The 13340-nt window shown below is 44.4% G+C and overlaps 1 protein-coding gene across 1 annotated transcript in view; it reads left to right on the forward strand.

The window, feature by feature from the left end:
- SDK1 (sidekick cell adhesion molecule 1) overlaps positions 1-13340 on the forward strand; it is a 500361-nt gene that overhangs the window by 343461 nt on the left and 143560 nt on the right. The window contains exons 16-17 of the mRNA XM_039226081.1: positions 7802-7917; positions 9741-9933. Coding sequence (XP_039082012.1) covers positions 7802-7917; positions 9741-9933 — 309 coding nt within the window. The remainder of the gene's footprint in view (positions 1-7801; positions 7918-9740; positions 9934-13340) is intronic.

Below are 13340 nucleotides of genomic sequence, written 5' to 3' on the forward strand. Positions count from 1 at the left end.
CTCTCTCACTGACCCTCCTCTGCTCACACTGTCTCTCTCTCTCAGAAATAAATAAAAAACATTAAAAAAAGATCAAAAAAAAAAAAAACAAAAAACAAAGATCATTTGGCTGTATGTCCCTAGCAGGATATACTTGAGGCACAAAAAGAAAAACAAGGGAGGCGGGGAGGGTCTAAAATTGTTTTGAGCACTCAAGTGGTGGTGGTGGTGGTATTGAGTTTGTGTTTTACGGCAAGTAAGTATTATGTTGATGTTATTAGGAACAGAGATTTTTGTCAAAGTTGAAACTCTTGAGTTCAAAATGGTAGTATGATGTTTTACCTTTAAAAAAAAGAATCTTTTAAAAGGCCTAGAAATAGGAAGCAACCCACTACCCCTGAGCTTCTCAGGAAACACAAAGATAAACAGGCTTTTTTGGATAAATATATGGATGATTCCATGTCCAGTATCCAGCAGGTAACCCATAAAGTGAGCCTGTGAGATCTCAGGAAGAAAAAAAAAAAAAAAGTGTATCAAACCCCAGGGAGAGTTTGTCAAGAAGACTCGGGCCCATTTGGAGAGACTCTCACAAGTCAAACATGACAAAGTATGGAAATCATGAAAATTAATAATAATAAAACTGCAGTGAAGTAAAATGTTTCAAATACATTTCAGTCCATGGATTCCTAACAGCATTTCCTTAAAACCTCACTGGTCACCTTTGGAGAATGTAAAAGAAACTATTATATGCTAAATTTGTATAAACCTTCACAATCAAAAATCTCAGGATGTACAGTGAGATACTTGACCTTGGTGGGTGAACATAATGTTTTTCATATCTGGTTTTACTCTTGAGATGGCTCCAGCCAGACCACACACAGACTTTTAACCTCTTCAAACACATGGACGTTACCGTTGACGAGAAGTATTTGCACAAGTAAGCGGTCACATGTGTTTGAAGATAATTTATTATTCTCTCCACCCAGTTAGGAGAAACTTCTTCCTTGCCATTGACCGGAATGCAGATAATTCAGCCTCTTTAAATTGCACTTTACGGGTATAATTTCTTTAGGCTAAGAGCTCTTCCTTTTATTTCTTCGACAGACATAATGTTGAACATTTTTTGTGATGAGGGGAACAGTTTGGATTCTGAGCAAATGTTTTTCATATCAAGTATCTCAAAATAATGGGCATTTCTATGGATCTACACAGATGCTGTTGCCAGTCTTAATATTTTCCCTTCAGAGTTCAAACACTGACTCCTTTAGAATTATAAAAATCAATCCTATATCTCCAGTGCACAGTTTTTAACTACATAACCAAACCGAGCTTCTGCTTTGAACCCATACGTGTCAGGATACTTCCGCAAGATCTCAGCAGTTCTCAACTCTGTCCAACCACTCAGGTGCTCAAAAATGTCAGTTAACTAAGCCATTGTTAGGCCAATAACTCATCCTTCAACAAATCTCCAAAGGGAGATCCAGTCAGCAAAACTAATAACAGTGACAAAAAGGGTGCTTTGTTCAGTTCACACACTCTTGCGAGACTCTTCTTTTGGGCAGCCCATGGGCTTCCACCTGAAATTGAAATAGGAAACAGGGAGGTTCCCATTTCTGAGGAATGCTCTCACAAGAAAAATGGATGGCATGTCAAATGGCCGAGAGACAAACTTAGTCCAGGTCATTAAACCAAAAAAAGTTTCTGTCATAGACTGATGAGTACTGATACTTCAAACCTCACCTGACGTGTAGTGTTACCTTGAATCCCTCAAAAGGAATTCTTTTGTCAAAAGCAATACCATTTTTTTTCTTTCGCGAAGCAACAAAAGAAAGGTGGGGCTGAAGTGTGCTTGGATTTTATTAGACTCATCATCCTGACAGCATCATTCAATGAGGCGTTTGGGACTACAGGACACCACTTACAGAGGAGAATTTCTCTGTGAACAAAGCAATGGATTTCTTGGGGCTCAGGTTTTTCAGAGGGAATTTTGCAGTAAAATCTTTATACCTTTCTGTTGGCTTTGGTATACATCGCTTACAAATATATTTTCTGATACCATATTTGTTCCTAGTATCCGTTTAACTTTGACCATTCCGTCCTTCCTAGAATGTCTGGTATGCGTGCAGTGCCTCGTCCAGATCAGGTCCTGTGGGGGACATGCCCATCCCCGGTGCCGGCACCTGGCAGGCTCCCAGCTCACTGTTGTGACCATCCCGGAACTGCCTACTGCCTCACACAAGGAGACCCCTTCCCCCTCACCGACGGTCAGCCTCTTGCTAATGGCTCGTTGCTATGGGCATGGAAAAGCCCAGTCCCTTGGCCTCACTTTAGGACAACAGCAGCTTAGATCAGCCAAGGTCTCACTAACTGCCATCTTGAACACTGTCCTGGCTTCCTCACTTCCTTCTAGATTTATCTTCTCTCCCCCACCCCCCATAACACTTAATACAGGAAATGCTTCACAAACAGGACACTCAGTCTAAACATGCGTATGTATCTTTACAACATAAATGACGTTCTACACATTTCTTTTGAAGGAATCAATTGGAACTTTTTGCTTTAATAGTCTTCCGGACTAAGTTTGTCTCTCTCTGGGTCATCTGACATGTCATCAACTCAGCTCCTAAGAGTACCATTCAGAAGCAGAATCCTTCCTCTCTCCTGTGCATCATTGGTCCCAAACTAATGGCCGACAGTCTCTCCACAGTCTGGCAATAGGAGTGATTGTGGAGTTGCCGGAGAAATGTTTTGGCTTTCGCTCTCAGGTGCAGGATGACATAACCAGATTCTTGCACTCGATCTGACACAGCTGCAACCCAACTCCTAAATGCCCTTCCGATTTTGTGGCTGCAGGCAATTTCCCACTTCCAACCTTTTCTGTGTAAGAGCAGTGCTTTGGGGAAAGGTGCGGGTACAGTCCCTGGTACTGCCACTTACGTTCCTTTGCCACCAAATACGGAATTTCAGCTGAAGAAGGAGAAGGGTATCTGGACACACAGATCTCAATTTCCGATCATCGCCATGATACTCCCTGGGTCCAAAGTGCTTTTGCCCTCAGACTTGGTATACCTGATGACTCCCTTTAACCAGAAAGGTGTTCATTGTGCTGGGGTAGTATGTCTCTGTAAATGTAGTGTTAATAGTATAGACATAAAGAATTTTAATAAATACTATATGCTTAAAGTGCATAAAGTGGACTGGAGGCCTAAATGACTTCAGAAATCAACTTTTCATAAAAGGTTTCATTACATGCATTCTTAAGAATGTTTGCAAATGAACTGAGTTGAAAAATCCGCCCCCCAAAAACTGAAGCGTGCAGAGGCAGTATTGACATGCGTTTCTAACTAAAAATCTGAAAAATTAATGGCATATAAATATTACCTATGTATTCTATCCCAAATATTTCGAAAAGTCAATTATTTGGAGCAGTAAAACTCTGTAGTCTTCTTTAATGAGTTGATTTATTTATGTCGCTTATTATTTTAAAACATTTTTCGATTTCAAAAACTGGTGACTCATTTTGAAATGCATCAAGAATCAGATCTTGCTGAATTTACATGACTAACCAGAAGAAAGGAAGGGAAAGAGGGAGAAGGAAATTTTTTTAAAGCCAACCCAGGGTGGTGCATTTGTTACGGTCAGTGAGCTTCACTGACAGTCGCTGTCACTCGCATCCCAGAGTTCACATTAGGGTTTGCTCTCGGTGCATCTGCTCTAAGGGTTTTGACGAAAGTATAATGACCTGAGTCCATTATAACCTTATACAGAGTAGTTTCCTTGCCCTAAAGAATCCTCTGCACTCCATCTTCCTCATCCCTCTCTCCCCTCCTCTGACAAGTGCTGATCTGACTACCTCCATAGTTTTGCCTTTTCTAGAATGCCTCATAGTTGGAATCGCACAGGATGTAGCCTCTTCGGTCTGGCTTCTTTCATTTACCGATGTGCCATGCATACATGCTTATAGTTTTCAAGCATAATTCAACAGCTGTGAATGTCTCAGTGGCCGCAGACCACGGTTTACCGCTCTGAAGCACTAACAGATGTTGGTAACTCCGGCGCTGGTGTGGCCCATCCCAGGAGCCTGCTAGGGGGGCCTCCTGCCCGCCCACTCCAAGAATCCCCCCCACCCCACCCATGCCAGAGTCCTTAGGTACCCTTGGGTGCTGGGTGCTCACAACAGAGCCCCTCGTCCTTGGCCATGAGCATTGAGACAGTGTCGAACGGGTTGAAGCTGTGTTGAATTTAAGACTGAGGACATATTGGATTCAGCGCTGGGGGAATTATCTAGAGAAAATGGATTTTTTTTTTTTTTTTTAGCAAGGAAACCCACAAAAGAGCATAACACTTGTCACTTCAGCAAACCTCTTCAAGGCCTGAAGTTAGGGACAGGAAAGAGCGCACTTCACATGCTAATTATCTGGGGAAAAAATGTCCGGAGGCCTTATTGGGAGCAGCGGGAGGCCATGGCTTCCCAAGATCTCCCCTGAAGCCTGCAGACAGGTCCCATCCACGGGGGGGGGGGGGGGGGGGGGGGGGGGGGGGGTTGGGAGTGTTCTGCTGCCCCACATGCGGAAGATCTCTCAGCCTCTGTTGGAAGCTGTTTTCAAGAAGGATTTTTCTGGCTGTAGCTCTTAACACTCGCTTTAGAGAAATTTTTATTCCACTGTCCACAAATTTGAGAGGCATTTCCGCTGACAGTAATGAAGGATGCCTAGGAGAACTGGTGAGGTTTTGGATGGAGCCTGGGGTGGGCGAGAAGAATGAATCAGCCTCTGGGATCGCGGTCCTGTGACTTTGGCATGGAAAGCACATCCGACTCCATGAGCTTTGGTGCAACGGTGTCGCACAAGCCACCCTTGCCTCATGACTTCCCATGACTCCAGGTGAGAGAAGGGAAGACAGAACCATGTCCTTGACTGGGTGACCCCAGGGCCCCGGGCTCTGTGGTGCTGAGACTATGGTGGATCCCAGAGACCCGCTGACTTTGGGGTGAACAGCCGGAACCAGGAAAGCACGAGCCTGTCGGGGTGATGATCCCATTGCCCCCAAACGATGCCAAGACGTGAGATGTCCTCTTGGGACACTAAGAAATTATTGCTCACTTAATTTATGCAAAGTTGCAGTTCTTTACAAGTGTTAGGTCAGTGTGGACTTGTTCTAGAGAACACCACAGCATTCGACAGGAAGGCTTTATGGAGTCTCAGAGTCAAGGAAACCCCAGCACTGAGCCTACATCCCAGAGAGCGCAGCTTCCAGGAGGAAAAGGCACACGTTTGATGGTCTCCTCCTCCCAGCCACTTCTGGCACTTTCCTTCCCTCTCCTCCTCCATCTGATAGTCTGTCTGTTAACCATCTGTATAGACTGTTGACATTTTATGGGACTCTCCACAAACGAAGTTAAAGTCTGTCACCCGCCAATTATGTTCTCTGTGTCCCCTCTCTTATTCCCTCCTTTTCTCTTTTCTTCGCCTGCCTGCTTTGGGATTAATTAGGTATTTTTATATTTATGTTGTTTTTCCCCTCTCTTGCCTTGTTTTCCATCTCTCTTTCAAGCTCATTTAGGGATCGCTCTGGAATTTAAAATCTACATCTTTAGGGAATTACAGTTTATCTTGAAGTACAGCTCGTGCATAACGTGAGAACCTCATCAATGGATGCTTCCAGCACCTCCCTTCCTCCCGTCTTTGTGCCATCGGGGCCATTCATTTCACTCTTGCCCACATTACAAGTCCCGATACAATGTGGCTCTTGCAGCTTTAAGCAGTCAACTCTATTTGAGAGTGAGTCAAAATAAGGAAAGAAATCTATCTACCTTCATTTTAACCATGGCTGGACATCATCATTTCTCTGCATGGACATGCTATTTGGGTGTCCGCCGGACAGCACTCCTCCAGCTTCTCTCGTATGCGGGTCTGCTAGTGATGAATTCCCTCCGTTGTCATCTTTCCAAAAACATCTTTATGATGCTTCCCCAGGACAAGAACTCTGTGGGATGTTAGGATTTCCCATCAGTACTTTAAACCTATCTTACTCCATCGCCTTCTGGCTCACTAGGCTTCCGATGAAAGGCTGTGGCAATTCTCTCCTTTGTGTGTCTATCGGTCCGTCCATATTGAACTTGTCTGGGCATCCTCACCATTCAGCCACTAGCAGCTCATTAGGAATTGCAGCTGCGTTTTCCTTACCCGGCTGTACGGTGTCCCCCGATGCTTCTGCCCTGCACTGTCACCGGTGAGCGGCACTCACACTCTCACCCTGCAAGAGGCCCATCTTTTCTTAACATTTCAGACCACTGCATTGCCCTGTTGACCTTGGCTTTCCTGTGGGCTCAAGGAAAGTTAAGATTTTGTAGTTGGTTCAGCTTTTCTTGTTCTTAGATGTGAGGTTCCTCCCAGCTTTCTGCATCCTAGGCACCGCAATCTCCCTAGGTGTTTTAATCCACAAATGCTGAGTGGGGAACCAGACCGTGGACCCGGTGGCTGCTGGAGGGAGGGACCGAGGTCTAGCGCAGCCATGGTCCAGAGCAGACGGGAAGAGAGCGTGACTTGTAGAGCACACTTGAGGGGCTTGGGCAAATTTCATGCTTTTTTATTTTTGCCTAACAAGGTGAGCTTTTCAAGAAGAGAATAATGAAGGATGTAGTGTGCACAGGACTGTGCTCTGTTCCCACGTGCTCTGGGCCAGGAGACTGTTGTCTTTGTTTCTTTACCTTGAGCCAAAGGATCCTTTTGGTTCCTGTGTCTTATTTCTGAAACAGGCAACCTTCCTGTGCAGAGAGTTGGATGTCACTGCCAGGGAGCTAGTCCCCTCCTTCGAGGCCACTGGGGTTCTTGTCCTCCAGTGGTTTGCCAGGTCACATCACTTTTCCACAATGCTTCTGATTCCCCGTTGCCTACTGTATACACGATCAACCACTGGGTTTGGCACATGAGGTAATGCCCAAAGCAGCCTAATCCACTTCCTCAGCCCCATTGCCCCCGTGCGCCCCATGTCTTGCCAGCCTCACCGTTTTCTCACGGTAGGCCAGGGTTTCCATAGCCCCAGGCCTTGGGCACTTCATTTCCCGGGCCGAGAAGGCCATTCTCAAGGCCTGTCCTTCCAGAGCTAGTCCGGATGCCTCCTGACCCAAAGGCTCCCCTGCTTTCCTAGGGCAGAGTCCTCCCTGTGTGTCTCCTGCACCAGGGAACAGTTTGCCTGTTTCAGTTACATGAGTATCTCCCCTAGAACATGACTTCCTAGAAGGCAGGCCATTTGGCAAGTATATAGCTGGTCAATAACAGAAAGACAGAAAGAGTGGAAAACCTTAAAAATGGTGGTCCTCTATCAGACGAAGAGAGATTTAGCCTCCAAATGAATGAATAATCCATATGGGAAGGGATGCTTCTTCCACCCCCCCACCCCCCCCACACACAAAGGATAAATGGGCTTGAAACATAGTGGTGTCTGATGGCAGAGGGACTTTCTAGATGGAACCTTGCCTGGATCTCACGCGCCAAGTAACCGAAAAAGAAACCAGAGAAAGCTTTCATTAGCTATTTATCTCGGGATGCCTGGGAAAGCCTCACCCGTGGAATGAGATGATCCAGTCCACTTTTCTGCCTATGCCTTAAAGAATTCTCCAGCAGAAAATGAGAAATAGCCCAGTTCTTTTTCTCTGTAATGCCACTATTAGCCTCGGAAAACATTCATCACACTTCGCTGTTCTTGATGCCATAATTGCCTGTGAATCATGAATGGCAGCTAAGGGTGTCTTTCTCTTCTCTTCTCCCTCCTGTGCCTCCTGCCATGTGCTTCGCTGTCCTCCACAACTGCCTGGGAACAGTGCCTACTGCGCCCCCCCAGAACGTGCAGACGGACGCCGTGAATTCCACAACCATCCAGTTCCTGTGGAACCCTCCACCTCAGCAGTTCATCAATGGCATCAACCAGGGATACAAGGTACATGGACCTAGTGCAGAGCCCTGGGTGGCTGTCCTGCTGTGTCATGGTCTTGTGACCAACGAGAAGGCTGCCCACCCCCCATTTCATCAAGAACCTACCACACCGAGTTACAGTGTATGTCGGCCTTGGTAGGGGCTGGGAGACTGGGTCAGCATCTATCCAAGGTCTTATCAGTCCTACTGGTTCAGGAACTCAAATTATTAATTTTCGAGTGGATGGTTCATATATAACAGAGCAATGTCTTTTGAGCAAACCCATTCATTTTAAAATTGCCAGTGGAAGAACCTATCTTGATTGATTGGAATCAAGATTTGTACAAACCATGTCTTCCTGGAAAGGAGTCCTCTCAGAAGAACGAAGGGCACTGGACACAAGTGAATGATATTTCTATCAAGTAAGGGTATTTGTTCCTACCCCCTCTGGATTTAAGGATTTAAGGGAGAGTTCTGTTCATAGAACCAAAGACCAGTGAATCTAGGGCACCTACCTGGACTGAAGTACAGACACAGACAGATCCCCTCCATCCAGCCTCCTTCTGTCCTTAGCTACCAGAATATGTTACCTTCAAAGATGTATTTGGACATTACTTTCAAAGTATAGTTTATTTTGTCAGTTAGATTAGCTTCTGGTTGGACTTGGGGTCCTGTCTTAATTTTGCCTCTAACGTATTCACAGATGTTCTGCAGTAGCAGGTAGACTCAGGGAAGATCTTCATGGAGAAGGGATTCCATCTAGTCTACTCACATTCCTGAATAATTTCAGATGTGGAGAGTATTATTTCCTTAGACACATGGTTCGCATTTATTTTCCATTTGGATTCAACTTACAAAAACACTTTTGGTTTTCACTAGAAAGGCAGATGTAACTAGAAAGTTGCCCTGCCTTTTCTTCTTTTGTTTCTTTTTTCTTTCTTTCTCTCTCTCTTTCTTTCTTTCTTTCTTTCTTTCTTTCTTTCTTTCTTTCTTTCTTTCTTTCTTTTTCTTTTTTTTTTTTTTTGATTGCCCACAGGAATCTACAGTCAGAGCTTTTTTGAAAGAAAATCAAATTGATCAGATCAACCAAGATGATTTTGCCTCCTTGACTTTCCTGTCAAGTCTTATTGGCAAGACCAGAGCATTTGTTCGGTGGCTCAGTGTCAGTGTGATCTGTATAAATACACTTTGTGTCCTTCAGACCCGATTAGTCCTGGGAATGTGTGGCGTAAAAGGAATTAGAAGTCACACTCATACATAGTGTTGCCCACATGTGAAAACAGCGTCCTTTAGAAAATGTAGATGTACTATGTTTCTTTAAAATTGTAATCAACCTCCTACAATTCTTTTCAGAAAACCAGTGTGACATAACATAAATAATTAAGATTCAATCCCATTGAATCAAGGGGCTTCTTTTTGGGCCAGAGCAGATGCCTATCTGGAAAAAATATTTGTGTTCGTGGTTCATTGTCCTGAATAAATTGAATAAAGACAATGCTGTCTTTATTGCTTGGTGTTTGAAAACACGTATGTTCTGCATTATCTTTAAGTGAAGAGTAAGTGAAGGTTTGAGGAAGGTCAGTTATTCCAATATGAGTTAGAGTAAAGATTTTATTTATATGGACATGTATAAAACATATACAAATATATAATCTCAATAATCTAGGAGATATCTCTTAAAGTCAGTATGTTTAAGTGGGACTATAAAATGTAGGATTTATGGAGTTTCTTGATCATGACTTTGCTTTCTTTGAAGTTCTCTTAATCACAAAATAAAATTCTGAGACAAACTTGAGAATGAAGACATGCAATTAATAAGGGTCTCTTTCTCGACCTGTCCCATCCCAGCTTCTAGCATGGCCGGCTGAGGTCCCGGAGGCCATCACCGTGGTCACCATTGCACCAGATTTCCATGGAGTCCACCACGGGTATATAACAAACCTGAAGAAGTTTACTGCTTATTTTACGTCAGTCCTGTGTTTCACCACTCCGGGCGACGGGCCTCCAAGCACACCTCAGCTCGTATGGACTCATGAAGACAGTGAGTACTCCTCTGCCGTGTGTCTTACCAGCCGTCAAGGGGGCCTGGAACGCTGTCTTGTCCAGCATTGGGCGGAGCCCACAGAGGGTCATTAGGAACCTCCGTGTCCTCAGTGTTCCAAGTCTATGCCCTCCAGGCAGATAAGCCAGTGGAAAGTAATGGTAATGAGCGGCGGATGGCGGTCCCTGGAATGGGAAGCCTGGCTAGCGGAAAGAGCTCAGAGGCAAAGAGAAACAGTCTGGTCTCAGCCATGTGGTCAGCCTTTCATCTTGCTGGATTCTCTTCTCCCAGGTTTCAACTTCTAATCCCCTCACCTTCTTCTAGAACGCCCCGTCAGGCCTCCCAGCCTGTGCCTTCCCTGAACCTTCCCAAGGCATCTCACCCTGAGCCCCCCTGAGCACCTTGACTTTGTGTTGTCTCCATCTAGTCAGTTCAGACCAGCTCCTGCTCTGCCCTCAGGCCAGATCACACTGCAGAAGGCATTATATGGCAAAGCTATCTGAGGAAATGACCACAGATGTGTACAAACACGTAGATATGGGGTAGCTCACTGCAGTTATTTGCAACTAGGGGGGAAAAAAGGCAACAAAAACATGCATATATTCCAAAGGGTTGCGATTGACAAAATTATGACATTATACTAAATATTGTGTCATTATTAAAAAAAGTTTTGAGAGAAAATGATCGTGATCTAATGATAAGTGAAAAAAAATAACGCAAAAAACTGTACAAGATCCAAATTTTACAAAAACACAACATGTATAAAACTCCACAGGATAAGACCTTGAAAAAAATATGTCATAATTTTGACAGTTATTATCTCTATGTGGCATGATTAGGGTTTGTTTTACACTTTTGTTTGGATTTTGCTGCATATTCTCATCTCTACAGTGAGTGTGTCCTCTCTTTAAAAGGACAATTGAAACTAGTAGACATTTAAGAGACTGTCATCCAGGGCTGTTACTGGTCTGTCCTCCAGTCCAGGGTGTGGCCAGCCCCCTGTTCCCACAAATGACCCTGATGGGCAGCGTGGCAGTAGGGCCCTGCTCCCTGTGGCCTCAGCCTCTGCTGTGCTCAGAGGCAGCCTTTATAGAGGTCAAGGCCATCCAGGATGAGCTTCCTCCCTCCCAGCTTCCATCTTAGATCCTTCTGTTCACACCCCAGTTCTTCTCTCAGAAGATGGAGAGTCTGACCGTTCTCAGAACCCCCTCCTCTCTCCCTGACTGCTCTGGCCCACTGAGTGCCCGGCAAGCTCACTTCCTTACCAGATAAACTGTGACTTCGACTCCTAAGCTGTCACACCCTCCATAAGCCAGATCTCACTCCACCCTGTGACCGTGACTGCCTTGCCCATTCAATTCTGTAGGTGCCTCGACTGCATGGAGTGACAGGATGATGGGATTTGTCTTTTCAGCGAGGGGACAGATACAGTGGATTGGTTTGCAGATGTTGAGCCAGGCTTGCACACTTGGAGTAAATCCCACTTGGTCGCAGTTTGTAATTAGTTTTTATGTTGTCACATTCAGTTTGCTAATACTTTATCGGAGATTTTTTGCATCCAAGTTGATGAGAGCTATTGGTCTGCAGTTTTATTTTCCTGTATTTACTGTCTGGTTTTGGCATCAGGATAATGCTGGCCTCATAAAATAAATTGGGATGCATTCCCCCCTTCCGCTTTCTAGAGGCATTGGTGTCAATCTTTCTTAAATGTTTGTTTGGTAGCGTTTTCTGGTGAAATCCTCTGGGCCTGGAAATTTCTTTTGGGGGAGCATTTTAATTATACATTCAGTTTCTCCCGTGGTCATAGTGCTATTCAGTTGTCTCTTTAATCTTGGTTTGGTGTCAGTGTCTGTGATTGTCATGTGTGTGGGTGTCACGGTGCTGGCAGTATTCCCTTCTTCTTCCGTGGCTGCAGGACATGCCCTCATGTTCCTGGTTCATTTCTCATATTGGTGATCTCTTTTTCTATTTCTGTCATTCTTCCTGAGATGTCTCAGTTTTCTTGATTTTTTTCTTGAGGAACCAACTTCTTATTTCATTGAGTTTTCTCTATTGTTTTCCTATTTTTGGTTTCATTGATTTCTGCCGCTAATATTTTCTTCCTTCTGCATGCTTTGGGTTTATTTTCTGGTCTTCTTTTTTTTTTTTAATTTCTTGAGTTCGGAACTTAAACTATTGATTTAAACTCTTTACTATTATAAAAGTGCTATAAATTTTCCTCCCCATGCTGCTTTAGCTGCATCTCACATAGTTTGATATATCTTGTTCATATTTTGCTATATTGTGTTTCATTTTCACTCAATTCTATGTATTTTTATTTGTTTTGAGACTTCCTTTTTGGTCCATGAATTATTTAGAAGTGTGCTATTTAGTTTCCTTGTGTTTGGAGATCTTCCTGTTGCCTTTCTGCTATTGATTTCTAGTTTGGTTCCATTATGGTCAGAGAGCACACTTTGTATAATTTCAAATCAATTCCTTTAAATTCATTGAAGTTTGCTCTATGGTACAGCACATGGTCAATCTTGGTAAATGTTTCATCACAAGTGTTTGAAAAGAATAGTATGTATGCTTCTGTGGAACCTACTTTTCAGCTGTGAATTTTATGCAGCACACCCCCACCTCACCACCAGAGTTTAGGATTAAAGGAGAATGTTGATCGCATTTAGCTTTTTCATTTAAAAAAGAATATATGCCGGGGCACCTGGGTGGCTCAGTAGGTTGGGCGTCCAACTTCGGCTCAGGTCATGATCTCGCGGTTCATGGGTTCAAGCCCCGCGTTGGGCTCTATGCTGACAGCTCAGAGCCTGGAGCCTGTTTCGGACTCCCTCTCTCTCTGATCCTCCCCTGCTCGCTCGCTCTCTCTCTCTCTCTCTCTCACAGAAATCAAGCATTGAAAAAATTTTTAAAAAAAGGATATATGCCTATCTCATCAAGTCTTGTTCCTACTGTAATTATATCATAATTAAATGCTCACTGACTGGTTCATTCACCAATCCATCCAACACAGAAACAAGTCTGTACACTTAACATTCACACGTCTGTGGAATGTCCACCATGTGCGAGGTAGCCTGCTGGGTGTCGAAAGGGTTGCCAAGATAAGTAAGCACAACCTCTGCCTTTAGAGCTTACACCCTAATCAGACGTGAGGGAAGTGGCTAGGGCCAGTGCCACTAAGGAGGGAGGCCTGGAGAAGGGGCTACAGCCACACAGTGAGCAGGGACAGAAAATAGCTGGGGTATTGGGTAAGTCTTGTGGAGGAGGTGATAATTTGACTACTGAGCTATCCATGCAGAGAACAGCTGAGGACCCTTCAGGGAGAAGAAATAGAACCATGAGAGCAAGGAGGGTGTGCGAGTGAGACGGGGTACAAGGTGTTGGGCATGGCTGCAGCGCAGCATGTGGGAGTT

The sequence above is a fragment of the Hyaena hyaena genome, unplaced genomic scaffold (assembly GCF_003009895.1).
Source record: "Hyaena hyaena isolate Hyena2069 unplaced genomic scaffold, ASM300989v1 scaffold_20, whole genome shotgun sequence".
Lineage (NCBI taxonomy): Eukaryota > Metazoa > Chordata > Mammalia > Carnivora > Hyaenidae > Hyaena > Hyaena hyaena.